Source organism: Haliotis rubra, unplaced genomic scaffold, assembly GCF_003918875.1.
Source record: "Haliotis rubra isolate DU_JTF1 unplaced genomic scaffold, ASM391887v1 Scf221, whole genome shotgun sequence".
NCBI classification, from domain to species: Eukaryota; Metazoa; Mollusca; class Gastropoda; order Lepetellida; family Haliotidae; genus Haliotis; species Haliotis rubra.
In genome coordinates, this window is record NW_025766237.1 from 332,351 (window position 1) to 358,800 (window position 26,450).

Sequence of the window (26,450 nt, forward strand, 5' to 3'; positions counted from 1 at the left end):
TCTCAAAATTTTATTCAAATTAGGATAAAAGTTGTTTAACAAACGATCATAGATTCAAATCGCTATTACTGGTTTGTATTACAATGGGGTAAGCGCAGTAGTTGGAACAGTGAAAAAATGCACGTGCGGTATGTGAAGAGCGTTAACCTATAACAGCCCTTTGTCGTTTTTGGTGTTTCATTTGATGTGCATACCCCCTTGTAATACAAACCAATAATAGCCATGTGAAACTATGATCGTTTGTTAAACAACTTTTATCCTAAGTCGAATAAAATTCTGAGATTTAAATGTTCAATTGGCAAGGTAAAATCATGAGGATTCGCAGTCTTAATTTCACTTTATTTGTTTTACTTTTTGGTTTAAAGTGACATTCATCGGTATGTTTTCACTGCAAACAGACTATAGTGCCTGTAGCTAGCACTAAAGATTGTGGCTTAACCATGTTGAGAGTTGGCATCACAACTATCTGGGGAAATCCTCAAATATCACAGACGTCTTCAAAACAGAACAAGCAAACACAGAAACCACAATACTCCAGTTTCTGTCAGAGGTTCTGTTTGCCTCGCCAAAACAAATACTGCAACTTTGAGGATTCCTGGACTGGGAAAAGTAACACCTCCAGGATGGCAGATAAGTAATCTCCAATCTAACTGCTGCATCCCAGTTGCTTGGACTACTGTAAATAATGTAAATATATTATTGTAGTAACAACATGTCAATCTATCCTAAATATGGTGCAGCTGATAATCATAAACTCGTCAGATCCTAACATATACAACATTGTACAGGGCTCCAGATAAGGGCCGTATTTGCATATGTACGGATATAAAATGTGCACGATACGGTAGGAAATAATTTAGAAAACATAGCAGATACGCACCACAGCAATGGTGTACGGTCTTAGAATCATTTACAGACATATTTATCTGAAAAAGTATTGTTTTATTGTTTATTGACCTGTTTACACAAGAGTAGCAATGTTGTGGTGCATATATGAAATGAAACACAAGATTACTGATACTCCATTAAATTCCATTAAGTACTCTAAATGTACTCTTAAGGTTTTCCAGTACTCCTATATTGAAAAAATAAGGAGTACGAACTCCTGATGTTGAAAATTTATCTGGAGCCCTGATTGTATGTAAAACAGTGTGAATTACTTTCAATTGCAAACAAGTTGTATATTATTTCTGGGCAAAGATGTGTAGGACATACATGGTTAATGACTTTGATGACCAACATTTTAAATAATTGACACTAATCTTTACCTCCCTCTAGACCTTTTCCATTATTCTTTGGTCACACAGCAATAGCACCAACAGATAAATACTGCAATGAAATCTACTTTAGGGAAACATTTTTATCATGCTTATACAATAATGGAGTCATGTTTAAACTATTATCATAATCAAATAGATAAAATTCTGAAAATCACAGCACCATAGGCTCTCTGGCTCACATGAACATTTTAATTATGAATGATTAAGTCATACATTTATTTAAACCAAAATCATATGGTCACATATGATAATAAAATGATTTTACAAAATTGGTCCTGAACTGATATGTTCATTGACAAAATGATTCATAAATATGTGGCTAAGTACTAATTCAAAGTTGTCATTGTGTTTAAATGCTATAAAACATTAAGGTATATGCTGACAAACAAAGGGTCAGGGCAATTCCGAGTCTCGAACCCTTGATCAGAAGATCCTATCACACTCAAGGGATGCAACTCCGTTCAGTAAACAGCTCTTTCAACTTTTCTAACCGTAGACTTTACTCCTAAAATAATCCCTGAAACATTCATTATGGCATGATGGGTACCATTACTGGGTCATACATGATGAATTTTGAAAAATATTTTGAAGATGGCATTATGGTAGTTAAAAGGTCAAACATCATAAGAGATGGACAACAGATGATATGCCATGGTACAAGCTCACATGACCTGTGTCAGTCGAGCTAAATAACAACATCAAACATAATATACATTGGTCCCTCAGGACACTAAGTTGATCACAGATGCTTCTGTTTGTTCAGTACCACCGACCTCGTGTTTGTCAACCCGGAGACGACAGTAATCCACCTGTCATGATTTTCAATATTCACACCATTCTGCTTGGCTTCAATCAGCTGTAGACATGTTCCACTAACTTCCACTTCTTTGACGACATGAGACAAATAAAAGACACTACTGCACACATTATCCTGCAAGAATTCTTCAACACCATGTCAAGTAAACTGTCTGACCTAAAGGGAAAGTGAATCAACTGTCCTGAAGCATGGTTTTCAAGTAAATCAATAATCAAGCTTACAAGGCTCAAGGGTAGGGTTAAATCACTTAATCTGAAGTAGGAACTGACAGGCCAAATGCAAGAATTCTGGCAAGGAAAGTCATTGGTTTTATATGACCTTAGCATGTGCATATTGCAATCTTGGCTTTGACAAACACTTGCTTCTTATCAAATCGATTGGTAATTAGTATTTTGTTACTTAAATGTAAGAAAATCACTAAAGCTTTCTTATCAGTTTGCCAATAATAAAGAACATGATGGAAGCCAGTTTGTAATGTGGGTTTGTTGCCTTTGCTGTGCAGAGCTCTTTTGGTTGAGAACTGAATCGGGCAGGAACTATGGATGTGATGTCACATTTGGATAAAAACAACCTCCGGAACCGTTCACATACCGTCCCTTCAATGACTTCAATTGAGTCACAACATTTCCTAAGGACAAGTAAACCTTGTTCAAATAGCTGCTGTAATGTTTTGGTAAAAGCTGATCTTGACTATCCACAAGATGCCATAATGATACACTAGTACTATTGTGAACAATAGTCGATGTGTGTATCTAACTGTTAAAACTAGTAAACAGATTATCAACACATTCCAAGTTGTTCCGATCGATCACCACTGAATCTGTTTTTGTCACTTCTGCTTCAAATCATGGCTGCCACCTGATGATGGTGATTGTTTCATCATCAGCTGCTATGGCAACAACAGGACTCTTGCCATCGTCTCCAAGGGATATAGATGTGATTGTGTTTTTCTCAGTCCTCACAACACTATGTGGATGTTTGAACTCAAGCGTTTCATACGATTTGTTGTCTGGTATACTGTAGAGGAACACGCCGCCTGGTGGTAGAAAATAAAATCAGTAATGTCAGCAAAATTTGTTAGTGAAGAACTCAGCCAGTAAATCAGTTGAACCATAGCATGCCAGCTTAATGTGGGAGTGGGGGTTGATGCAGGACACACAAGCATGAATGAGTGTACCCATGAAGATCCGGGTTAGAATTGCTCTTCAGCAACCATGCTTGTCGTAAGACGTAAGAGGCGAATGACGGGATTGAGTGGTCACTCTCGCTTACTTGGTTGACTCGTCATCATATCCCAATTGTGTAGTGAGTGAGTGAATGAGTTTAGTTTTACGCCACACTCAGCAATATGGCGGTGGTCTGTAAATAATCGAGTCTGGACCAGACAATCCAGTGATCAACAGCATGAGCATCGATCTGCGCAATTGGGAACCGATGACATGTGTCAACCAAGTTAGCGAAACTGACCACCCGATTCCGTTAGTCGCCTCTTACGACAAGCATAGTCGCCTTTATGGCAAGCACATGGGTTGCTGAAGACCTATTCTACCCCGGATCTTCACGGGTCCCCAATTGTGTAGATCGGTGCTCATGATGTCAACCCTTGGATTGTCTGGTCCAGACTCGATTATGTACAGACCGCTGTCATATAGATGCAAATTGCCAAGTGCAAAATAAGAATGAATCTAAAACTAACTATACACAGCGATCTAGTTGTATCCCTGTGAGTCAGATCATTGTTTGAGGAACGCCAATTAGATTTTAATCATTTACTGAACTCATGACAATAGGACACAATGAGTGAGTTTTACAATACACCAGTTCATAATTTTGATTTAATGCTACTTTGAACAGTAATCCAGTTATATCCTCATCAATGTGTCAGTAAAGCCTGAATTGATCCCTGTTTCATTTAACACTCTTAACACTTCAGTGAAACCCACATATAGGAACATAATCGAGTTCAACACAAATTTGAACACATGATCAGAGGTTCCGGTGTGGGACAAAACTCTGCATCACAAATTGAGGCACCTTAAATGATAGGTCCACTTCAATAGCTTGAAAGGAGTTTATGAGAAATGGGGTTTAAAATTGATTATTAATCAAGATTATTTTACTTACAAAAGTATATTTCACATAGTTAGTAAAATGCAGGTGTGGCTGACTGTCAGTAAACTAATGTTTAGCCCACAGAGATACCATGCCTCAGTTTAACATGGACACCCAACTGAAAGTGAGTGAGAACACCAACGCTGAAATGGCCAGTCATTGTTATGTCCTCTAATGTATCGCAATAGTAGACACATGTCCTACCCATAGTTGTAGCAACTGCTAATATTGTCCCTCTCAATGACAGACACTTTGCAGTTCCCTGGTACGTCTCGAACAAATCCTCTGCCAACCATTGGGTGAATTTTGAGTCACGGCGTACACACAGGCTACCATCATCTAAATGTTAAGAGAAAGCATGTCTAGAGAACAGTTCCTCCTATACCCATGGTAGTCAGCAAGTGAAAGATAAAATACTAATACAAGGTGTACAATGACACACACTGTCATGCTGTGTGACGACACATACAAATTCATCCACGATGACACTTCAATTCATGCAGTGCAATCATAAAACCAATGATACAGTACAAAGACACCTAACTCATAGGGCTGTGCAATATAACCGGTTTACCAGTATTTACCGGTTCAGACATGAAAACGATACGTATTGCGATACGCTGATCGAAAACCGGTATTTTGACTTGCATTCGGAAAACTTTGTAACACTCTCTTCGGATATGTCCTTGTTTTGTTTGTGCCAAATAATATTCACATTTTTATTTTATCATGATTAAAAGTTGTTATTAAAGCTTAATCAAACATAGTGGTTTTGTTGTGTTTTTGCTCTATAAATCAAGCATTAACTCGACTATAATTAGTTTTTGTTTAACTTCATGCAATATATTGCAATACATATCGCAATACATGCTTTCGCATCGCAATATATTGCAATATGAAGTTCTCTGCAATACCCACCCCTACTAACTCATGCAGTATGACACATACTCATTCATGCTGTACAATGACACTCTGTAATTCAAGGCGTATGATGACACACAATCCATCATTCAGTACAAGGATGTGGCTGAGGCATGATAACATACGATCACTAAGATTTTAGTCACATTCATGAAAAGCAGGGCTAACAGATGACTGTTTTTCAACCAGAAATCCTGATTTCCTGTTGACAGTAAACTGTCCATCAAATTTTACAAAGTTTCATATATTGCAATGAATTCTAAATCTTAATAAGACCCATTTAAAGAAAACAAAAGGAACATATTTTGATATTGAATTCAATGTTTCACATATTCTTCAACGTCTACATGAAGTATCGGGTATATCAAACATAGCTATTCTGCCTCAAGCACAGCAACAGGATACTACTCACCTAGAAGGCAAACCAGACGCTCCCCTTGTAGACAGATCTGCTTGACACTACTGGAAAACTTGTGTATGACTTCCGGCTTCCCTGTCACTCAGCTCATCTACACCACTGTCCCACATCATCAGGTTGCCCATAACGTCCCCGGACACAACCTGCAGAGCATTATGTCTCTAGAGATCACCCCAGATACAACATGCTCAACACCAAGTCAGTATAGATCACCCCAGACACAACCTGCCCAACACCCTACTGGCTAGTGAACAGCTATCGCCGCGTAACAGTTATCGCCAATACATCAGTATCACACGTGCACAGTTCCGGTCAATTACAATTCCGGTATTTTTCCCCCACGGTATTTGACAACAACAAAGGACAGCAAAAGAAAATTCTTCACAGTAAGTAACATAAGAGAAAAACTAAAGATAAATTTATTTGCCCTAGAATTTTTTTTGAACTTAGTCGGGGGGATGTCCCATGACCTATGTAACAGCAAGATCAAGTTCACAAGTCATTAATTATTTCATTCCCTATCAATCTACTGTAAAAGAAACACTCAAATAGTCACACAATCAATTATTCGAGGTTACTGTATGATATAAATATATATATTATTTCACGACTGGCATGAGAAATTCTAAATGGCGATAACTGTTACAGTTAGTGGTGAGAAAACATCCATATATACTGCCATGATTCCCTTCAGTCGTGTTATATAAAAACACGATCTGCGGCAGTGAACGAGCTGGACACATTGGTAAATAGCTAATTAAGCATCATAATCAATTCTGTTTAATTAATTTAAGGAACGGCCGAGTAATTTAGTAAATAACGCTAAAATATGGCGATAACTGTTCGGTAGCCAGTACAGATAAGCCCAGATACAAAAAGCAATACACCATTCAAAGCAGCCCAGACATAACCTGCCCAACATTAGATCAACAGATCAACCACCAACACTGTGTCCAGTCCACTATTAAAACAGGGAATACACAGAGTAGTCAACATGATACTAGACTTCAAGAGGATTTTTCTATTTGTAAAACAGCACTGTTGTATAAGATATTTCTTCAGGTTGTGTTTTTCAATGTGCGGTCTTAACACCTCTCTTAACAGCTATCACTGAAACAGTTGTGTAAAGTTGCAATACACCATTCAAAGTAGCCCAGACATAACCTGCCCGACATTAGATCAACAGATCAACCACCAACACTGTGTCCAGTCCACTATTAAAACAGAGAATGCACAGAGTTGTCAACATGATACTAGACTTCAAGAGGATTTTTCTATTTGTAAAACAGCACTGTTGTATAAGATATTTCTTCAGGTTGTGTTTTTCAATGTACGGTCTTAACACCTCTCTTAACAGCTATCACTGAAACAGTTGTGTAAAGTTGCTGCCAGATCCATTCAATATCAAATACAGTTAAGAAATCATTTGGACTTCTATATGTCCACTGTGGCCCTTTTGTAGATATGACCCATGAAGGTCCGGGTTAGAATACTGATCTTCAGTAACCCATGCTTGTCGTAAGAGGTGACTAACGGGATCGGGTGGTAAGGCTCGCTGACTTGGTCGACACATGTCATCGGTTCCCAATTGCGCAGATCGATGCTCATGCTGTTGATCACTGGATTGTCTGGTCTAGACTTGATTATTTACAGACCACCGCCATATAGCTGGAATATTGCTGAGTGCAGCATAAAACTAAACTCACTCACTTTTGCAGATATGAGTGTTTCAAAAGCAAAGTGAAAGTATACCATTTATAGAAGTTAAAAACATCATTTTTTCAAATCTTTATAGTTCATCCTTTCATGCTTTTCAAAAACTTCATACATATTTACCGTTCCAAATGTCATGGCAACAGCTGTGACATTGGATGTCCTTTGTCCCCAAAGCTGATCTGTCTGTTCCAAGTTCAATGGTCGGGAGGATGACACCCGCCACACAGGCTGCCCGTGAAGCACAGAAGACTTGGCTGCTGCTACGAAATACTCGCCACAAACACTGAAATGAAGTTCTACAGACTGGCAACAGCATCTAGCATGGTTCACTAACTACGCTGTTCTGCTGATCCGGTGGTATTTACTCTTTGACCCCTTCAAGCGGTTTATTGATAAAAATCACCATTTTAGTGCATTTCAAGACAAGACAGAGAGAGTTGTGTTTAAGATGACCCGAAATGGGGCTTTCTAGATTATGCATGTATTTGCATGTTTGTGGTTACCATTTGAACTAGTGAGGACTAAAGCTAGTTTTAATGCCAAATGCTAGCCCACTGAGATACCATGCAGTAATTAAACATGAATATCCCAACTATAGTTTCATGACTCAGTGCCAACAAGTCCTTGTTTTATCCCCTGCAGAGTGTCAGGCAGGGTAACACCAATACCATTTATGGGAAAAATGTAGTCAAACACCTGACCTTCCTCCATCCTCTAGACAACAGAGGCTAGTGTTGGGAATTGGTTAAAATCTCATAATTGATGATTGGTTCATTACAACCGATCAATCATCGAAAATAATTGGTTAGCGTCATTTATGAAATTTGTTAATGCACATAAAAATAAGGAGTAAAAACCCATATAGTTCTTTTGGGGCTTTTTGGCAAAATTTCACATCTTCAAAGGATAACTAGTATGTTAGGAACATAAATTTCTTGGAGCCTTTAAGATAAATTCAATCATGACTTGAAACAAGCTTGTAGTGCTTACGAAATGTAACAGACAAAACCAACCATGTGAAAAATATTGTTAATGAAAACAAGTGTTCCAAAATTGATTGTGTTCGATTATGAGAAATTATGATCGATTGCTTGGTCATTTAGTCACTACGACCAATCTTCAATTATTTCAATTAATCGGACCACCACTAACAGAGGCACTTGAATTATGTGGAATCCCCTTTGGAAAATATTTCAGTTACATTACATAAAACATCCATGTGGATCTGGGATTCGAACCTATGATCATGAGATTGTGGCACAACCAAGATCTGCAACTCTACACAGGCAATTGCAATGATTTAGATGACTGAGCTACCTTTGCCTATGGTTTTGATGACTTTACCTACCGGTACCCAACCTTCCAAACAGAGTTCCCACACTAACCTGAGATGGTTGACTTGCTGTGAAAAGTGTGCAATATGATGTGTGTCTGTGCCTCGAATCGTTGACACATTGATGACACAATCTCGAGATGATGATGCAACACAAGGACAGGCTTCTTCCATTTGAGCAGTTCCCAGATCCTTCCAACTCCTTTCTGTAATCATATCAATGATTATCATGATCATCAAAATGAATTCATTTACCAAATACTTAACAGAATTAACAGAGTGTAGAATCTATGTTTTTTATTTTATATGATGAGAATTTAGGACTGGTAAACTGTCATTATGGCAGGAGAGACAAAATCCATGGAAAATATCCAGATAGTCTAGCAAAGTGAGTGAGTGAGTTTAGTTTTATGCAGCACTCAGCAATATCCCAGTTATATGGCGGCGGTCTGTAAACAATCGAGTCTGGACCAGACAATCCAGTGATCAACAGCATGAGCATCGATATTCGCAGTTGAGATACGAAAACACGTGTTAACCAAGTCAGCGAGCCTGACCACCCGATCCTGTGAGTCGCCTCTTACGACAAGCATGGGTTACTGAAGATCAATTCTAACCCGGATCTTCAAGGGTATAGTCTAACAAAGAGGCACTGAGGTAACTGTTGGTGACAGTGTCCCACCTGATGCCAGCACCCGGACACAGGACACATGTTGGTGGTGTTTATGTACCAGCCCCATGGTGAGGGCATCCGTCTCCTTCAGGTTCTCCCATACCAGCACGTTGCCAGTGGTGTGGCCAGACACCAGGTACCCCTCTGTAGATCAGCACAAGTGTTCAAACATTCTGAATGAGGTAACTCAACAAAATGCAAAGGTAACATTAAAATGCATAATATATGTATAATACTGATTATTTGAACAACAATGCAAGCTTTTACTGTATATAAAGATGCAAGCACACAACAGAATTTGAAAGATCTTATTCAAATTTGCCAAGACTGTGAATTGGTCACAGCTGAACCTTTAAAGGATCTACACCTCATCAGTTAGATAGTCTGCTTTTAATTCAGGGAAGGTTATGAAATAACATTGTGCATGATAACCTACACATGACTTTAAAATTATCTTGTTTCAAAGGGAGTAAGTTTCATTACATTACAACAATCTAGGGAATGAATATAGCATGAAAAATATAATACAAAAGTGCCAACCAATTTCCAAACTCAATGCACCATCATAACAGTGAGTGAGTGTGGTTTTATGTCATGTTTAGCAATATTCCAGCAATATCATGGCAGGGGGCACCAGAAATGGGCTTTACACTTTGTACCCATAAGGGGAATCAAATCTGTTTTTCGGCATGACAAGCCCACACTTTAACCACAAAACTACCCTACCATCCCTATGACCATAATATGACACTATGTTAAAACAAGAAACAACAAAAGCATTACCCCCTAGATCAATGGATGTTGCCTTCCCGTACATGAAGGGAATGGTTATCTCCATACTGGTGTCCCGCCATTGAGTCAGCAGCTTGTCTCGTTGGTATTCTCGATACAGGTCTCGCCAAAACTCCCAACCAATACGATTACACACATCTGCAGTTATCTCCCCTTGTTCAATAAATCTGCACATTCCTGTGAGTTGTACCAAAATGTAGGATGGTATTTCTTTTAAACAACATCTCAACCAAATATTAAAAGATGATTCTAGATGTCCCACAATTTCTTGCCATGATCGACAAACACACTGAACATGGCCTAAGGCCACACCATCCAGCTTTGCCAGAATAAAGTACTGTAGTTCGCGCGGGAATTCTAGGATATGCATCCCTGGAGGAGATTATGCCTGAAATAGATGAGAACAATTACAACGGGACTAGATTCATAGTTTTGTTACAACTACATCTGGGTTTAAATAATGCAGTCCATTGAAAATTAACAGGGTGCTTCTGTACAAGAGCGATCTTGGCGCTAAGATGATCATAACTCTCATACCGTAACATAGACTTAGTCTTGTAGGAACAGTCATGACAATCTTAGTACTATGGTTGTTTTGTACAATGGCACCCTGGCCTAGATTTTCAAATCTCTCTTAGCGCTAAGATAGTCGTAAGTGCCATACATTAGCATTAACTTACATCAATCTTAGCACTAAGAGAGCTTCGAAAATCTAGGCCCTGGGTTCTATTGAGGTTCATCAAATTTTACTCTTACCTCAGTTCCTTTACCAGAGATGATTAAAATTCAAATACATGTATACTTGCCAATGCTGTATTCAGGGGGACTCATCTCAAGCCATTTCAGCCATAACATATAACATTTATACCATCTTGTTTCAGTGGTTGGACTGAACTTGACTTGTGTGATGCCTAGCCCTAACCTGGCTTAAAGTTATTTTAACTGAAATCCAAGATTCCAGCTATATGGCGGGGTAACTATTCATCTAGTCCAGATGTTTTCACTTCCTTGACATGCATGACACAGTTGGAATGTTCCTGATGCAGCATTTGCAACATACACTCACAGTCTCTCACAAAAATTACACAGGTTTTGTGAAGTTCTTATTTCATAAGATCACAATTAATCAAACTAAACCAGAAGTGTTTAGTTTCAAGAACGAAATATGGTATATTTTGTTAGCTTTTCAATTTCTTGTATCATCATCAAATCTCTGTGACAATGCCTTAACATGCTAAACGATGCAACTAATTTTTTACAATGACTAACCCTCAGACGATGCCCCGTCTGCAGCTTTGTTAATAGCCTGTAGAAGTTTAGTTGAGTTGTCCTTAATTCGATCTTGCCGCTCTCAATGCTGCTACAACAGCATTCGGTCTTTGTCCTGGGTTTACCTGAATCATCATTACTACCAGCAAGAAATCTTTTCACAGCACAGGAATTACTATCCTCACTTACACGTGTCCCACACAGTCTGTCAATGAATGTCTGTTTAGTTAAGCACGGTGACAAAAAGTCACAGGCAGATGTCGGTGCGTGAGCAGCCACACAATAACAGAACAAGAGTTATCTCCCTTCAAGGTTCTCGTAACATGTTCATTCGACTTCATTAATCCGTTTAAATACTGTCTTCGTATATTTGTATTCATACATTTTAAGTTTGTTTTCATACATCATTTTAAGACAGTGTCATTAGATCCAATTGTTAAAACAGACACCTCTTTTTCTTCTAGTCCTTGCTTCACCAGCGAAGACTGCTAAACTGGCCATTTGTGTTGACTGCACTTCAATACGGAATCTAGTCATCGCATTATGAAGTTAATATTTGTTTTGTTTTTAAAGTGAAAGGTAATGTTCTACATAAATCGTGCTTGAAAACCTATGAGAGAGAAAGAGAGAGAGAGAGAGTATGTTAACACTCCTTCTCATTTGTCACATATATTGGAGAAATAAAACTAAAAAAATCATTAGTGATTTTGGTTTTATGCATGGTATACTAGTAGCTGTTTAGTTTACTAATTGATAGGATATTCTGGACTGTCATTTTGTTTTAGAAAACCATCTCCTCACCTTTTAATTGTTTCATTGTCTCAGGGCTCTGTTTTAAGTGACAGGTTTTCCACTACTACAACCTGAATAATAAACAAATTACTAATAACTATAAATGGGAGCCAAGGGTCCCAATTAAAAGTTGAATTAAGTATGTAATTTTTATTTGAGGCCATCGTCTCCAAAACATTGGACCATTTTCATAATCATTTGGGTGTATTTTCTCCATATTGTCTGGGACCATTTTTGCATGGGACTATTTTTCTTATAACAGTTACTAATCTGATCCATATCTCATCAATGTGATAACATTGATAATAGAACACAAATCAATGTCTTTCAATTTGTAAAAAAATTATATAAAAATTTATTAATCCCCATGAAGAAATATCAGAAAATAATTCAATGCATAAGAAGAATGGAATTCATACTACTTTGAAATAATATATCAGGCATTAGGAAAGAAAAGTAAATTTCTTGTAGCATGTGTCCTGATAAACTACTAAAAAATCTTTTAACTCTTCATATTGAAGTTAGAATGACACATGTACTGGTTGATACAAAAAGCTGAAATAGGAAATTCCACACACTGTAATTGACAATAAACAAGGAATTCAGGACTACATATTTTATTTTACAACATAGCTGATCAATGTATGTAGAGAAGTAAATAAATAATATACAATATATGCATATGAATGTAAAATTCTGTAAGTATCGGTTAATATGATATCACAACCAATCTATCACTGTTAGTTAGTATCTTGACTCTTTCAGTAACTCATCTTTATGCACCATAATGGACCAACCACTAATATTGTTTTCAATGTTTTTATGTCAGAAAGGCCAAACCTTCACATATTTTTGTTGTTCTGTCTAAACAATTAGTTTCACCAGATATGACAATTCCCTCTAGTCTAAGAAACACAGGTAAAAGAACCAAGATACGAAAGAATAATTCATATAAGGTCACGTGTACATCATATAACCCTACATACAGTACCTGTTAAAAGCAATATATGCATAACCTTCAAAATTAACAACTGAATATATTCTTTTAGTAAGATGGAATAGGATAATTTAATATCAGACTTTACAATCGATAGTTCAATGTCAGCAAGAACACTGTTATCCTATACATGAATCTCATTCCATATCTCCAGGGTTTGCGGTTTGTAAAATCAACACTGACCCACAGCTTCTTTCCAGTGGTTCTCCTGACCTCAAATTCCCTGCCCTTGATTTTCATAAATTTGTATAATCCGATGCACTACTCAGCCTTATCAAACAATCTGAACACAAGCTACATATCTGTCTCAATTTTAGGTTGGCAATATTTAAATGATGCCAAGTCCCACAGATCATGATTGAATTGGAAAGAACTTCCACTGACAGACACACTGATGTCTTTTATCTAATAGAAAGTCACTTAGCTACCATACATTCCCTGTTAATTAGTGGTGGTCCGATTAATTGAAATAATCGAAGATTGGTCGTAGTGACTAAACGACCAAGCAATCGATCATGTTTTCTCATAATCGAACACAAACAATTCTGGAACACTTCTTTTCAGTAACAGTAATTTTCACTAGGTTGGTTTTGTCTGTTACATTTCATAAGCACTACAAGCTCCTTCCGAGTCATGATTGAATTTATCTTAAAGACTCTAAGAAATCCATGTTCCTAACATACTAGTCATCCTTTAAAGATGTGAAATTTTGCCCCAAAACCCAAAGAACTACATGTTTTTCCCGTATTTTTTTGTGTATTAACAAATTTCATAAATGTTGCTAACCAATTATTTTCGATGATTGATTGGTTGTAATGAACCAATACTACTGTTAATATACCCATCTCCATAATCTTGGTAACTGATATGTTGGTAAAATATTAATGAAAGTCAAGGTAATATAAGATCCAGGAGTTACCCTGGAGATAGAGAGGATGACATGGCTCTGTTTCCTCTGTTATATCGTGCTGGCCTACTCACTATAACTCTCTATGTAACTATGACATACCCCTACTCATATATGGTTTATACACCTAGTGATATAATAAAGACAAGTATTTTGCATTGTACAACTAGGGTTCATGTGTCATACACGGCATGAGAAGACAAGTGGACGGATGTTTGAATTATTGGTCATCTCCTCATGAGCTGGAAATGCCATACACTTTGGACAACTTTGTGTTGCCCCCTCCAGCATTCTTCTTTTTAAGCTTGCCCGCCCAGCTTGGTGAACCCTGCATTGTCTGAAACAGGAGGACGGGCTGATGAACATATTATTTTCCAAGCAAACATTGATCCCATTCCCAGTCATCAATTGGCACCATATCTTATGGAATGAATGGTATCAGCTATGTTGTCTTGAGCACATTTTGACTAGAAAACCTACAGTGCACCTGTTAGAAAAGTACTCTGTATGTGCTCATGCATTACCAAATTTAAACATTCATGTGACCAGAGTAAGCTTATAAGATAAAGCAGTCTGGTGAAAGATATGCAGATCTGATCGGTCTATGTTTCAGAATGGGTCATAACATTAGTCCCCTTTAAGTTTTGCAGAGTGATTTCTAATATAAACACTGAACTTTGAGGCATCTAAAAATCACCTATAGCCGAACATAACTTACTGGTACAAAGAGACACCATGTATATAACATATATTACGTCAAACCAAAAGATAACTGGACATGAGAATACTATATCCTTAGTTTAGTATTATTAGGTGAAAAATCATGGTTGGAGGAGGGAAAAAATATATAAGAAACATCTTTTAACATGTACAAATCTGTTGATTATTTATTCAAAATGTTATGTAACTATGGTGCCAATGATCTTACCAATGAAATTGACCCAGGTCGGTCAATATTAGGGTCATCTGTCATGTCAAAACTGTTATAGGACATGGACTTTGGTTTAACAGGCTCTCTTGTGTGTTGCTTCTTGTCACCATGACGACGGGTCGATAGATTCATCACAACTTGTTTCATCACAGCCATTTCCTTCGAAGAAAAATGTTAACATTACATATGGTGAGTGAGCAACTTTGTTTAATGCTATTTTGAACAGTAATTTAAGGTGTAACAGTGTCAGCTTGATGTGAAGGAAAGCCTCTATTTTGATTATTTTAATCTTTAACACAAACTTCCATTATACTGAGCCAGAACTGCCTGAAACCAGTTAATTGATGATTGATTCAAACTTCAAGTTATAAGCTACATTGATTAACTCAGGTTTTTGTACTTACCTCCTTCTGATTGAGCAGCCTCTCCAAGTCCAGGGACATCTGGTTCTTGGTGCGAACCATTTCAGCGGCTCCACGTTCTGTTTTCCTGGAATGAACGAGCACATACACAGCTAGAGCAGAAGACACCATCGATCATATCCAATTTATGTCAAGCTCATTTCTAGCAAGTGTTTCATCTAAATAAGAAGATTTTAGTACAAAACAACTGGTGCCCCATGTTTTCACTTCTTGCTTGGACTAACTGACACCACCTTGACTGGGAGGACTGACCTGAGTTCCAAACACACTCTGTGTTAGTCTTCCCTAAACTGTGCTAAACTACATGACATAGATACAGCACAACTTCCAGATTGCATGATTATCTCATCAAACATAAATCTCACATTATCTTTCATTTACATGTATTGTTTTGTGACAGATTCAAAGACTCCCCACACTCTATTCACGCTATATCAAGACAGCTAGTAAATAATGCAGTCAACCTGACCAGACAAACCTGTGGTTACTATAATGAGCATGTCCCAGTCAGTCTTTAATTTACCAAATTATGAAGTATGGCAGGTAATCAACAACAAACAGGGCATAAGGGGCCAGTCATTAACACAGACCCTGAAAGGATCAATGTGACAAGTCTCACCTAGGTCCTCCTCCAGCCTAGCTGTGTGATCTTTCAGCTTCTTCATCTGATCATCACGGACTCGGATACTGTCTATAAGATAGTTGTATGGCTGCTGGGACTGGTCTAGGAGAGAGTTGGCATTCCTCACCTGGAGGAGGCAACAGGATAATGTCAAACTTAAACAGTCTGTTTCAAAATGAATTAGAACTGACACATCTAAGGACATACAAGACACAAAATGAACAAATACAGCTCAAGTCCACACTTTGTCATTGGCACTCCATTTATTACATTTATTCATTAGATACATGGTAAATGCTTCGATAAAAAATGTTAAGGTGATGTGAAGCAGATGTGTTTCAGGACTGAACTTAAGATGAATTTGGTTGTACCCTGCTTTTGATATCAGAACAGCTAACAATCAGCATAACACATGTTTTTAATCATTTTGTTAATCAAAAGCTTGGTGTTTGACAAGCTAGTTAGTGGCTGGATAGTAATGTGTACAAGATTGTTTGTTTGTTGTTTGACGCCGCACTCAGGGATATTCCAGCTATATGGTCTTTAAATAATCGAGTCTGGACCAGGCAATTCAGAGATCAACTTCATGAACATCGCTCTACACAACTGGCATATGATGACACATGTCAACCAAGTCAGCGAGCCTGACCACATGATCCCAATAGTCGCCTCTTATAACAAGCATGGGTTGCTGAAGACCAATTATAACCCAGATCTTCACGGGTATGTACAAGACTGACTAGGCTTAACACATCCACAGCATTACAGACCTCCTCTGCCAGCTGGGAAGTTTTCTGTTTCTCCCTCTCTATCTCATGTCGTAATGATGTGTTGGCCTTCTCCAGTTGCAACGTCCGTCGTGCAAGGTGGACACTGGTCAAACAAACACCACAGAATTAGAATCCTTCAACATTAGATCACTGCCCTAGATTGTAATAGTTAAGTTATCATGGAAAAGAACCATAATGTTTACATATTGAGACCATCTGATATTTTTGGAGTAAGTATAGGAGAAACAGCCTACCTCTGCTGCAGCCTTCTCTTGGATGTACTGGGAACATTAGCTCCGTATCCATAGGAGAACAACACACGCTCTGCATCCTCTTCATTATCAACTGGAATATGACAAACAACAGCTGATCATGTCAATGTATTGTTGTGTGGTGAGTGTTGGGGAAACCGAGCTTAGCTGGATATACTGAGTGAGTAAGTGAGTGAGTTTAGTTTTACGCCCCACTCAGCAATATTCCAGCTATATGGCGGCGGTCTGTAAATAATCGAGTCTGGACCAGACAATCCAGTGATCAACAGCATGAACATCAATCTGTGCAATTGGGAACCGATGACGTGTCAACCAAGTCAGCGAGCCTGACCACCCGATCCCTCTTAATCGCCTCTTACGACAGGCATAGTCGCCTTTTGTGGCAAGCATGGGTTGCTGAAGACCTATTCTACCCTGGATCTTCACGGGTCAGGATACACTAAGCGTACATAAGCACTTTCACTCACCCTCAGCAGCCTGCATGACAACATCGTCCAGTTCCTTTTCCATCCTCTCATAAGTCTCCAGCTTCATGGCCCTCTGAGACATGCCAGTCTCCAGCTCTGACACCCTCTTCTCCATTGTCATCTCCAGGGTGTGGTACTCCTTGATCAAAACCTGCGTAACACACATGTAGTGTTTGTTCATAAATTCTTACTTACTTTTCACAACAAACCAGCGTTTGCTTGCTTGATTGTTAAACTACATTCAGCAATTATCCAGCTATACTATATGACCATAGCCTGAAAATCGGCACTGTTCAGTGACCCAGTCGACCATGTCACCAACACTGATCAACTGATCCATCTTGTCTCCTCTAAACACCAGCATAGGATGCTGTGGATCAAATTCTATCCTGCAACCCACAAGGGGAACAAACAGTGACTGACCTATGTAACATCACGGTACCCTGATAAGGATTCATCCTTGTCACCAGGTCTGACCACCCAAACCATTTAGTCACCTTTTAAGACACCATATTTGCCACCTGTGAAGATCACATGCGATGCGCCATACTTAATCCCAAATCACATGCTGAGTGCGCGGCGTATTAACTAAACTCACTCAGCAATATTCCAGCTATATGGCGCTATAAATGGCCTGACAGGTTATAAATGTCGAGTCTGGACCAGACAATCCAGTGATCAACAGCATGAGCGTCGATCCATATGTTACATCTGCTAATTGGGAACCGATGACATGTGTCAACCAAGTCAGCAAAACTGACCACCCGATCCCGTTAGTCGCCTCTTACGACAAGATAGTCGCTTTTTATGGCAAGCACATGGGTTGCTGAAGACCTATTCTACCCCGGATCTTCACGGGTCTTATAGTTAAAGGAAAGGTGTACAAATTTTCAATATTTTGACAGTGTATCATGTGCTCCAAGCCAAGCAGCAAGCACTGAAACATAGCACTGACACAGGCTCACTCTAAATTTAGGAACAAACAAGTAGACATGGTCATCAATATCCCCCGCCAGCATTCTGTTCCTATTTTGATTTTGACAACTATTCATTCTTCCTACAAATAGCGATACATAAGCTGTAAAATGAGAAATTGGTTTCCATTGGAGATAAGTCAGGAAACGCATGACAAGGGCCATTGTAAATGCTTCGATAAAAAATGTTAAGGTGATGTGAAGCAGATGTGTTTCAGGACATGGACAAAAGTCCCTGAACTTGAGAGACATTTGTGTCCTGAAAACACATACCACATTTGGTTTCCCAATCTGTAACTTTTTTTTAGAAAATCTGTCCCCATTGGGGATACCATGCATTAAGTCAAGAAATGTAGGACAAGGGCCATAACTCTACAACAAATTGTAACATTGGTTTCCGTTTTCAAAATGTGTGCCCATCTTCTCAGATGGACAGAAGGATGGACAGCGCTGAAACCTATATCCCCCTCAAATTGTGTGTATGGGGCGTGTGTGTGTGGGGGGAGAGAGAGAGAGAGAGAGAGTAATCTTTTAACATTCATATCAGATCACATAACTTACCTAAGATATACCAAGTGCAGTCCTCTGCTGCATCCTTTAACAACTACTAGAGTCAGCAACAGTATAAGCTACTGTACAAAACCTGAATGTGATTCATCTTGGATTTAGATAAAATCTGTAACAAAATTCCTTGGATTTAGTCATTTACATTGTCCCAAAGGTATGTCTCACCTCTGCTTTCTTCTGCAGTTTTTCCACCTCCATCTCACTCTGACGCAGATTCTTCACAGTCTCCTCATGGACCATCTGCGTCCGCTCTGCTTCAAATGTCTTCAACTTCAAATCATTCTGAATATCACTAACACGGGTGTCACCACACGTTTGCATCTTGCGGTACCTGTTTCACATCAGAACATAGTCATTGGAATGATATAAAGCATCAGCTGCAGCAGTAACATGGTCAACCCTTTCCTGAGACAACTACCATATATTACAGTCGATAAGCCAGTATTTGAAGATAAAAACACAAACAGCCTGTAGAAGGGGGTCGGCATACCTATGGGTAACACTTTCGTCAAACCTTTTTTCTGGTGACCAGTAAGAGAACAACATTGTATCATTTCGCATGAACTATATTATTTGTTAACGATAATATCGACCTATATAATTTCACAATCTTTGCAGATCTTAAGCAGGGTTAAAAGCATGCAGGGTTAAAACTAAATGATTACTTTCCAAATTCAAAGGCATCATTGCATTTCAGATCTCAACTGTAAGTATGTTGAACATATTACTTCACAGTAGGTCTAGGGTATCACGTGTTACTCACTCATTAAGCAGTTGTTCATATTTAGTATTCATCTCCCTCTCTCCAGCTTGACATTTCTCCCGCTCCGATATCGCCATGTCACGAGCCTCTCGCAGGTTCCTTAGAAAAATAATTCAGATAGATATGAATCATCCCTTACAAGATGTTGTCACCGTCAGCCCTTCACAATCCCAATAGGCAGAATCAGTGACACTTAAGCAGTTTCATTGTACATGTTGCAAGAGTGAATGAACTAAAATTTAACATCATCGTTGACTATATTTCAGGGAAATTGTGATAAGTCTATTTATGCATTAGCTGTTGTACTAATATTCATAAAGTCACAACACATCTGCTAAGAAGATAAAGTGAAAAAATATTTGTGACTAACCTGTTTTCCCGCTCGTACATCTCTTTGGTGGAAGTTCGAAGACGATCAATCTCGGCATTGGTGCGTACACGGATCTGCTCCAACTCATCCCTCAACTTTGCCTCGTACTCAGACTTGTACTGGTCTCTGTTACACAAACAAGAAGAGGTGTCAAAGCTGTCTTATATATTAATACTTAATCCTCACAATTTTAGTTTAACATTGCACAGTGATGTTCCAGTTATATGACACCTCATGTCTCATAAAGGCTGTTTCCAGTGAACATTTATTAAACTTATGCAAGCAGATTTAGTTTCTGTTTTATGAAAGGCAGAATAGTAACACTAACATATTTATTAAGAAGGACAAAGAATTGTGAAACTTTGTACTTCTGAAATTTGATAGATGAGAAAAACACCAATCTACACAATCTACAGTTATGGACAAATCTAATGTGAAGTAGAGAACAGCCCTGACTCCAAACAAAATAATCACATGAGCACTTGTCTGTTTTGAAACCTAAGAGTAACATTACAAAAGCATCTGCTAGGTGACAACAGCCCTTCACCAGACAACTTTCTAATTATCGGTACTATTTAATCTACAGTAATCTAAATTTATTACAAACATGTTTCTAAAGAACAAACTGTTGTGTGGTTGTTTCCATCACTTGCTATATACTTTATTTGAAATATGTATAACAAACTGCAGTTATTTGAGTTTGTTATAACTGTACAGTCCGTTTGAGACAAACTGATACCGATGAATTGCAATCAAACACAAAAACAAATAGACATAAAAGAATCAAACCAACACGGACTGCAATAAAAACAAAAGACCAACTCTAGAAAAAAATTGCATAATTTTTTGTCACAAAAATAGAAAAATTGTTTAAGAAACTGCCATCATGTATTTGTCCGTTTTCCAAGTTTGTTACAAGGGCGCATTGGCAACTAAAGGAACAGTGCGAGAAGCGAGATGCATGTGCGTTAACGGGTGCTCAACAAATTTTTGAGCTGGCGAGATGACACGTGCTCCAGCTGTACAGGCAGTGCGCTGTATGTACTTAGTAATTGCATACTTGGGTCACCCCTTGTCATTTTCATCCTTGAAGAAATCATAGACTGTAATTTATAGACTTTCATTTTCTCTCACTTTGTCAATCAAAAGTAATCACATGTCTGTGACGTCACTAATGCACATGCATATCGCTTTTCGCTCTGTTCCTTTAGTTGCCAATGTGCCCTTGTAACAAACTTGGAAAACGCACAAATAAATGACAGTTTCTTAAACAACTTTTTTATTTTTGTGACAAAAATTATGCAATTTTGTTCTAGAGTTGGTCTGTTGTTTTTATTGCAGTCCGTGTTGGTTTGATATTTGTTTTTGTGTTCAATTGCAATTCATCGGTATCATTTTGTCACAAACGGACTGTAGTTTACAGTATTTTGCACTAAAAAGGGAGATAACCTGAGGTCCAAGCTGATAAGACTGTTCCACTAATAAGTCAGAAAAACTTTTCTACAGATAATTTGTGCTTACCTTGAGGCTACATATTTCTCATACATCTCCTCCCTTGCTCGTTTGGCATCCTCTAGCTGCCTGCCAATCTGCTGTATCTTTTCCTCAGAGAAGGAACTCTTGTTGGAAACTTCAGATACTTGGCGGGTGAGGTAGTCCTTATCCTGCTTCAGCAATGCCAGGGACTGCTTGGTGGAGGACAGCTATGACGAAGATGATACAACACATTATGCTCTGGGAAGCCAACAAGCATGGGTAAGTTGAGGACAAATCAGAGGGCAACATTAGGAGGACTCAACCTTCAACGATACTGTGCCATTATCCTTGGATAACGGGATACAACCCTGCATAGTTAATGGTGGTGTCCTCAACCTATCAGACACCCTGACCCAGCAGTGTCAGACAAAAACATCCAACATATCTGCATCACCTAATCACCTATTTTCTGCCATTAAAATTACTTCCAAGACAAAGACAGGGCTTAAGATAGCAAGAAAATCATGTCAATCATCAGGTATTTGACACCAAGGGATGCTCAATAATATTTTTCAATTTCTGTATCCAAAAATGTCAGCGTTGATATGACTCTTATGAGTGAGTGAATGTAGTTTTAGCAATATTCCAGCAATATCATGGCAGGGGACACCAGAAATGGGCTTCACACATTTTAGTGATTGTACCCATGTGGGGAAATGAACCTGGATCTTCAGCATGACGAGCGGATGCTTTAACCACGAGGCTACCCCACAACCCCTGTTGATATGAAAATACTTCTCAAGCTGATATTCAATGGTAGTCACACACCTCTCTGCTGAGATCATCCCGTTCCTTCTGCAGATTAGAGTGAGCTGCTTCCAACACTGACAGCTGTCGGTGCACATCCAGACTGTCATGCTCCAGATTATCTCTCTCACTGGAAGCAAACCCATTCCACTTGAAAATATTAACCATTATTATGATCATAGCTCATCTATTTGTACATCGATATTCCAAAATAGGCCTGTACACCCAATTTTCAAATGTTTAGGCCAACATGGTTAAAGAACCATAGTCATTTTTATCCAAGACAAGCAGTGGTCAGGATAAAGGATCAAGGTTGCAGGGTCCTTGTTACAATCATGATAACCTAATGTTAAAGTGAAACATATCAGGGGTCATAGATGAAGACTAACCTGAAACAGCAAACATCTCCCTTATGGCACTTAACTTTTAACACCTCACAAGGTAATATACAGGCAACATTTACATGAACTGATTTAGTATTCACATACATTACTCTGCCAATGTTACTCTACCAGAAAATTCAATGATTGATATTATGAGCAATAATCTATGTCCCAGGGGTATGCTGATATACCTTCAACCAAATGACCAAACCAGACCACCCAACTATTGAAGTCGCTGATTACTATTAGCGAAAGCTGTACATTCCAATCCATTTTTAACCAAGAACCCACAGGGTCCTCAAATTGCAATATGATGAAATCTTACCCTTTAATTCTGTCATAGTTTTCAACTCTATAATTGTCATGTTTAACTTTATCTTTAACATCTGCATAGCTGAAAGCCATTTTCTGGAACTCAACACGAAGTTCGCCATGGCCTTGTCTTTCTTCGTCGAGTTCCTGCAAACACGATCAAGTTTATTCATTATAATACAGACGAAATTACTAAAAGAGTTCATTAGATACATGATAGACACCCTGATAATTGCTTCATGTGCTCTTACCACATCATTTGGTAGAAAAACAATCAAAGTATGATGAATCTATTTCATACAATGTTCCTAATACCGTGACTGAATACCATACATGATCACAAACAAACACTGCAGGTGAAGACACTAACAGCTATAAGCGCAATGATGTATATCCAAATATTCCAGAGTTTATTTTTCCATGGATCATAATCAAGGAGCAAACCTACCTTCTGTAATTGAAGAATGTCCTTAGCTGATGTCTGTGTCTCTTCCTCCAGGGTCTGCTTGCTCATACGTAACTGGTCAACTTCAGTCTGTAGTGGTTTCACTGCTTCAAACAGACGCATCTGAAAAGAAAAACATTTATAATTGAAACAAAGCTTCATGGTAGATGCCTTTCGGAAGCTGATGCAAAAATGGGGATTCAATAGCTAAGCAAGACACATAAATACATAGATGCTCCAAATGTCTGTAATATTTAGTATCTTTAGCAAAACTCCACCATGTCTTCTGGTCCGTAAAGAGTAGGGATGAAACCATACACTGGTGCAACATGAGTTATCATGCAGCAGTAGTATACAGGACGTTTCTACTAGGGCTGCAACAAATACACTATGAGTTGAATGCAACATGTATCTTAACTAAAGGGTAATGAATACAAAGTTCTCTTCATGAATACAATATCAAGTCAGCATTTGATGTTTTGTTTAATAAATTTATGAAAACAGTAACAAATATATTATTTGACATGGTTTGACCATTATGACTGTGTTGGGGATTAATATGCACATGGTATTTATCACAATGACGACATATAAACTGAATAATTGAAGCTGGACAGATGTGAACAATGTGATGGTTGTAACTTTATGTGAGTACTGACAAGATACATGCACATGTATCTGTGCCATTAACAACCATAAAACCTCACTTTGGTATAATCATGATAATAGCTGTTCACTCATGCAGCTTAACTAGAGATGAGTATAATTAAAAGAATGATCAGAACGGTTCTTACAGCGACATAATCTCTCAGGGACAGATCTTCCTCAGTCAGTGTTTTCAGATGAAAATATTTCTCTTCAGACAGTGACAAGTCTTTCAGTGTTCGCCGCACGTCACCAGCCTTTTCATGGAGTCTTTCATTGGTACCTTCCAATTGTTGCTGTCTCCGCCGAACTGCCTCCAGTTCTTGCTTGACAAGATCCTGGCGCCTCTTCGATTCTGTCTCCTGTATTTGCAGCTGAGATTCTAGCCTTGCTGTCAGAATTTGTTTTTGATGAAGAGCATCGTTTAGTTTCTCTTCCAACTCCTCAACCCGTGATAAACTTTCAGCTTTCATGTTTTCTATTGTCAGATTTTTCTGTGACAATTCAATTTTCATCACTTGTATGTCGTGTACAAGCTGCTTTCGTTCAATCAACTGTTTTGTGATATGTCTTTTCTTCGTTAACCCCTCCCCATCGCTATGGTCTGGGGACATAGTCAAATCAGTTGGAACTGACGTCTCATAGCTGATGTCCTCCGATTCGAACTCCTCAAAAGTTTTAGACAGATCTCGAGCTGCCATTATGCTTTATGTTGTCTGTTCACACACACTAATATTCAAAATGTACCTCGATTTTTTCAACAAAAACGTTTAGTTAAGTTTTGAAAACTGAGCCATCTTGTAGCGTACATCCGGGCGACTCGGGAGTTAGGAGCTCTCCTGGAAAAGAGGAAGGGAGTAATCATTGCGGTGAAAATAACCGTGAAATGTATTAATGACAGGTGCTTGTTCATTCGGATCTCAATGTGATTTTAAGTGGTATGTCAGTCAGTGTGCCAAATAGTTTCCAAATTTTGCTAGCCTGTCGGGCTAGCTATGCCTGAAAGTTACTAGCCCACAAAATAATTCACTAGGCCAAAATTTGAATGTAGTCCACTAGAAACTAAGCAAAAGATTAAAAAAATAGATGAGAATAAGATATTGTCGGCATGACACGGGTTTCATCATAAGCTGCTAATATGATGAGCATTTTTATCCGGCGATAATATTGCATGATTTAAATGTGTATTATAGCTTAACAAGTCGGAGAGAGCGATATATTTACAAAATTACCAAATGAAAATTCACTAGCCAGTCGGGCCAGTGACTGTGGAGGTTTTCTGGCCCGACTGGATTTTTACTAGCCACGGGCTAGCGGGTCAGTGGCTATTTCGACACTGATGTCAGTGTGAACATCCTTCAGGGAAATTCATGTCTGCAGTTTTGAAGATATATTTATAAATATAATACAAATATTAATTTTAAGAGAATACAAGTTATAATAGTCCCATAAAAGACACATTGAGAATTGTCGAACGTAAGTAACTTGAAGTAGAATTTATTTGAACAGTAATATGATCTAGAATACTACTGACTATATATGAGAAACGCCAGAAAATTACTTGTAAACACTATACCTAGAACTTATAGTGCAAAAGGCCCAGGACCCATCTAATACATACAAAACACATTCCATTATCCGCTTATTGTCTTAACTGTCATACTTAATGCGAATGCAGCTTACCGGCAAGTGGACACACACGCACAAACAATACCAACACGCGTATCAGTTTTGAACGAATGAATATGTATAATACTGAACGTCGATAAGGTATCAAAACCGAAATACATGTGTAGTCTACAGAAAAAGATGGCGTAAAGGAGGGCAGAATATAGGGACTTATTGTTTCTTGTTTGTGTGATACATCGTGTGGTTTGCAGCGGTGGGGTAGTCTGGTGGTTAAAGCGTTGGCTCGTCACGCCGAAGACCCGGGTTCGAATCCCCACATGGGTACAATGTGTAAAGCCCATTTCTGGTGTCCCCGCCGTGATGTAGCTGGAATATTGCTAAAAGCGGCGTAAAACCAAACTCAGGCAGGCAGGTTTGCAGCATGTTGACAGACGTTTCTGTGTTGTGGTGGTGGATTTGAGTTGCCTTCCCCCCTTGTCCTCAATGATAAAATCCTAACAATCACCACACAAGCGCGATGGATGACATGAGGCATAAGTTTCGCTAAAACGTTTGCATTCAAATATGC

At 38.5% G+C, this 26,450-nt stretch overlaps 2 protein-coding genes across 2 annotated transcripts; both read right to left on the reverse strand.

Moving 5' to 3' along the window:
• Positions 1-1,225: 1,225 nt before the first annotated feature.
• LOC124277436 lies at positions 1,226-11,612 on the reverse strand. Its single transcript, XM_046713135.1, has 8 exons — positions 11,332-11,612; positions 10,054-10,450; positions 9,280-9,414; positions 8,650-8,803; positions 7,385-7,547; positions 5,613-5,691; positions 4,414-4,548; positions 1,226-3,133 (listed from the first exon to the last, which is right to left on the reverse strand). The coding sequence occupies exons 2-8, from the start codon at positions 10,430-10,432 to the stop codon at positions 2,943-2,945; spliced, it is 1,236 nt and encodes a 411-aa protein (XP_046569091.1). The 5' UTR covers positions 10,433-10,450; positions 11,332-11,612; the 3' UTR covers positions 1,226-2,942.
• A 2,237-nt stretch (positions 11,613-13,849) lies between these two features.
• LOC124277400 (progesterone-induced-blocking factor 1-like) lies at positions 13,850-25,079 on the reverse strand. The gene is made up of 15 exons (XM_046713084.1): positions 24,403-25,079; positions 23,612-23,731; positions 23,177-23,310; positions 22,490-22,598; positions 21,707-21,888; positions 20,186-20,311; positions 19,816-19,914; positions 19,218-19,383; positions 17,512-17,662; positions 17,027-17,117; positions 16,773-16,875; positions 16,001-16,129; positions 15,363-15,449; positions 14,956-15,117; positions 13,850-14,364 (listed from the first exon to the last, which is right to left on the reverse strand). The coding sequence occupies exons 1-15, from the start codon at positions 24,952-24,954 to the stop codon at positions 14,263-14,265; spliced, it is 2,313 nt and encodes a 770-aa protein (XP_046569040.1). The 5' UTR covers positions 24,955-25,079; the 3' UTR covers positions 13,850-14,262.
• Positions 25,080-26,450: the final 1,371 nt, after the last annotated feature.